This window comes from Myotis brandtii, unplaced genomic scaffold, assembly GCF_000412655.1.
Source record: "Myotis brandtii unplaced genomic scaffold, ASM41265v1 scaffold825, whole genome shotgun sequence".
Classification (NCBI taxonomy): Eukaryota; Metazoa; Chordata; class Mammalia; order Chiroptera; family Vespertilionidae; genus Myotis; species Myotis brandtii.
The window spans coordinates 712645-716642 of record NW_005371349.1 but is presented as its reverse complement, the minus strand read 5'-3'; the positions used below and the strand labels follow the sequence as shown (position 1 = coordinate 716642).

Sequence of the window (3998 nt, the reverse complement as noted above, 5' to 3'; positions counted from 1 at the left end):
CCCTGCCCCCTCCGCGCGCCCTCAAGGGCCTGCGCTCCGGGGAAGCACGGGAGGCAGTTGCGTAAGCGGCGAAGGGGCCTCTGGCATGGGCTCCGGGTAAACACTCGCCGCCCTAAGAGGCCTGCGCTGCGCTGAGAGGGAAACGGGGGAGGATGCTCTGTGCGCAGGACGTGTTTTTATTAGACCCGAGCCTTCCCTTCATCCTTAGGGGGGAATGTCTGCGACCTGCGCCCTTTGCGTTGTCTCAGGTTTTCATCGGTGCCTCCTGGGTGCCGCGCTGTGGTCCCGTCCCGGGTGCAGATTCTAGGGAAGGGGAGGGCTTGCTCCCTATGGGCCGGCGGCTGGAGGTTTTGAGCAGAAAGAGTCTGATTTAGGGGAACTTGGAGGTGCTGGCGCCAGGGCCTTGCCTGCTGGGACTCTCGGAAACCTACCGCCCCCCCCCGCCCCCCAAAGGCTTTTCGGGTTCACATGATTGCGGCCAAGGGCGTGGGCGTGGCCTCTCCACTTGCTGGAACCGGCTCTTCGCAGAGACCAGTCCGTTCCTGGGACAGCGAGGTCAGGTGACTCCCACAGCCCGGCCTCCAGCTACCGAGAAATCTGTTTTAAAGTTTCAAGAAATGTTCTCTCCTCCAAGCTGTTGAGGCGATGTTGTCATCTCCCTGGATGTGTGTAAACTATACGAAAACCACTTGATTAATCATTGTTTAACATTGGGATGGATTGCTAAAGGATGTTGGGCAATCTGCACGAATTCTTCTCAAAAACACAGTCTTCTTGGGGTGTCCTTTTTTGGGGGGGGGTGTCGGGGGCCATGCGTCAGTGGGGATTGTCTGAAATGGCAAAGCCCTTTTTGTAAATAGTGTCAGGAGGTGCAGTGGCCCCACGGCTCTTGGTGATTAAACCAAGAGAGAGAGAGAGTCGTTGTTTTTCTGGGTCAACAGTGACACCAGAAGCTCGGTTCAATCACAAACAGAAACACACCTGCCAGACACTTGGGCGTTGTCATCCTTGGAAAGAATGCCTGTGCTGTGACCGGTGCCGTTACCACGCTCTAGGTTTCTGACTCCTTGCCCTTTTCAGTTTGCAGGGTTTTTTTTTTTTTTTCCGATTCTTTGTGGCCTTGGTGTTTGGGGTTTGCATGGCCACACACCCGTGACTACTGGCTTTCGTTTCTTTTTCTTTGTTCAGTTGCACCTCCCAATTCCTCATTCCCCGAATGGTGTGGTTTCTTGTAACTCTGATCATTGATTCATTGATAATAGTTCTGTGTAGTCATGGGCCGACATCGTTTTAGACTTGAGCTTGCCCGTCTGACCCAGCTGTCGGAGTGCCTGCCGGGTCCTGGCGGCTAGCGAGACGGTGGGCAGGGGTTCCATCCGTTCCTTCCCGGCAGTGGTTTCCTTTCGGTTATAGACACAGCCCTAGTGACAGAACTCTGCCTGAGGCTTCTGATAATTAGTGACCCAGAAGTACTGCTGTTCTCTCTGACTCACGCTGGGTTCATTCATCCAGCGGGCATGTGGGGAGCACTGCTCTGCTGGGCCGGGAAACTGAGAAACCGAGATAAGACATAAGATGCTCAGCTCCATGAGCAACAATAATAGCAAAGTTAAGGCAGAAAAAGTCAGGTCTGCCAGAGGGACACCGGGAAGTCACAGAAGGCTTCCTGGTGGTGGTGCCCTCAGAGCCATGTGCTGGGAGAAGAGGAGTAGGCTAGTGAAGGATAGCGAGTGATCGTAGCAGCAGGGGATGGCAGTTCGGAGGTCCCACGGGCTCTCAGACCATTTCCAGGAGCTGACGGCAGTTATCGGAAAGGGGTGGTGGGCGCTGGGAGTCAGTCCGTCCTCTGGGCCAAGATCCCGGGAAGCAAGCTCTGAGATTCTGTGTAGTGTCTTGTGCTAGCGGTCCAGGCCTAAGGGGTGGGTTCATATGACGTCAGGACAGTGGGAATAGAAGAGAGGCTCTGGGTGGGGGGGCTGTGTAGAGGGGAGAGTGCTGAGGAGGTGGGTCCTGTTTCTGACTTGGGTGACCGACTGCGGATGGTGGCACGGTTCCCCACAACAGGGAGAAAGGAAGGACCAGGTTTGGGGGAAGATGAGAGGGTAAGTTTGGGGCTTGTTAACCAATATCCAGGCGCGTCCACGTGGAGGGGTCCCGTGGGCAGTTGCCTGGCAGGTCTGGAGCTCAGGAGGGGGAGACCAAACCCTCAGATAGCTTTTTGGGAGTCATCACACTACACAGGGGTGACTTGTTATCTGGAGCGAGACCTAGTGGGAAGGGTCAGGAGGGCGCCAGTTCATCGCCGTGAGCTCACCTGCCTTGCCAGGAGAGGTTTTCCCTGTGGCTCCTTTAAAAACACACACACTGCTTTCAGTTTGAGCTACATGTGCAGAAAAGGCTTTGTTTTCGAAACTCAAGTCCTATGTTCTCTGTTCCAGGTGTGTGTGTGTTGGGGGCCGAGGGGGCTAACTTCTCTGAGTGAGAAGAGGGAGACGTAACCAGAGCCTCCTCTTTCCCTTAGTTTCTTACGTGGTGACGTCAGATCAGCAAACTCTTGGTCAACCTGGTAGCGGTTTCTGCCCTGAGGGACCATCAGATTTCCAGAAATGACTGTTTCTTTGCACTTTGATGCCGGGACCCAGCCCTCCTTACTCATGAGGGCTAAGTGGGGTCCCTCCTGGTCTATTTATAGCAGTAGGATGAGTGGGAGGGGGAGGTTTCCAATTAAAGCATGAGTTCCCCCAAGTCATTCAACTTTGACCTTGCATGGGATTAAAGTAAGGTTTGCAACGGACTGACTTCCACGTTGTAGCTAAGTTAACGGTCCCAGGTGTGTGTCCCCCCCCCCCCCCCCCCCCCAGCATGGTGCTGCTGGAGGACTAGGCGGGCTGGTCTGCGTCTGGATGGACAGAACCAGCCGGGGTTGGAGTGCGCTGATAGATAATCCCCTTGTAAACACGGGCTCTGATGGACGCCAGCAAGTCGCTGTCCAGGCTGCTGTGGAGTCAGGCTGGCCGAAGCCTCTGGTTCCTAGAGCTCAGGGTCGGCTCTTGTCCACACTTCATAGGCCTCGTGCGTGAGGCCAGCCCTGTGACGTGGGTTGTAGTCTAGCCCCTGGCCCCGTGATGCAATCGACTTGGTTTCTGGCAAGTCAGGAGGAGGGCCATCTGGCCGGTGCGTGGCCAGATGCCGGCTTCCTGTGGGGGCTCCGCGGGCCTGGGTCTGGCGTCACCTGCGGGAATCAGGGATCCATCACTTCCGGGCAGGTCGGGTCTTGCGTTAGTCAGTCAGGGCTGCCCGGCCCGGGCGCAGGAAGTCCGGTACCTGCAGGTATTTCTCGAGCCTTTCTCAGGAAGTGTTATGACTGTTGCTCTTTTCTCATTACTTCACTTTTTTTTTTTTTACATTTCACTGTATGGCTGGGGGGAGGGGGGAGCTTTTCTTAAAATCGTAGTTTCTGAAAACATGGCAATCCAGAGAGCTCAGTTTCTTTTAAGAACTTCCTTCTTTTCTGGTTCATTTGCACGGATGTGGGGGGGACCCAAGCCACAGAGCTTGTCCCACAAGTCTTAGCGTTCCCACAGTTCGCGGAGCTTCAGACCACGGCTCGGAGCCCGCAGTGGGGACACTTAGCCAGTGCGGGTGCGCGGACTCCTGGCCGTCCTGAGGTCAGTGTCCGAGCCCAGCCTCGGACCTCGCTGTGGGCTGGTCCCGAGCCCACGTGCCCTGCTTTGGAGGAACCTGGGCGGTTGCTCACTGCGCCTGCTGTCTGCGCCGAGTGGGAGGGAGCTCCCAGGGACTCAGGCTGTTGTCACACAGCCCGAAAGGGAAATGCAAGGTGTGCCTGTGTTCCCAGGGCCAGTCAGCGTCAGTTTGGTGAACTGGAAGACTCCTGTCTTGTCAGGAAAGTGAGGGGAACTGCCTTCCGTTCCCTGAGGCTGCCTTGCAGGCGTGTCCACAGCATCTCAGCTGCTTCTGGCTGGCTCGTGTCCCATGCC

General features: G+C 56.2%; 1 protein-coding gene across 3 annotated transcripts in view; it reads left to right on the top strand.

The window, feature by feature from the left end:
* Window positions 1-630: 630 nt before the first annotated feature.
* The window catches only part of PGS1 (phosphatidylglycerophosphate synthase 1), a 36264-nt gene continuing 32896 nt past the window's right edge, over window positions 631-3998 (top strand). For all 3 annotated transcript variants that reach the window (XM_014531813.1, XM_014531811.1, XM_014531812.1), the window contains exon 1: window positions 631-665. In XM_014531813.1, coding sequence (XP_014387299.1) covers window positions 646-665 — 20 coding nt within the window. In that variant the 5' untranslated portion in view covers window positions 631-645. The remainder of the gene's footprint in view (window positions 666-3998) is intronic.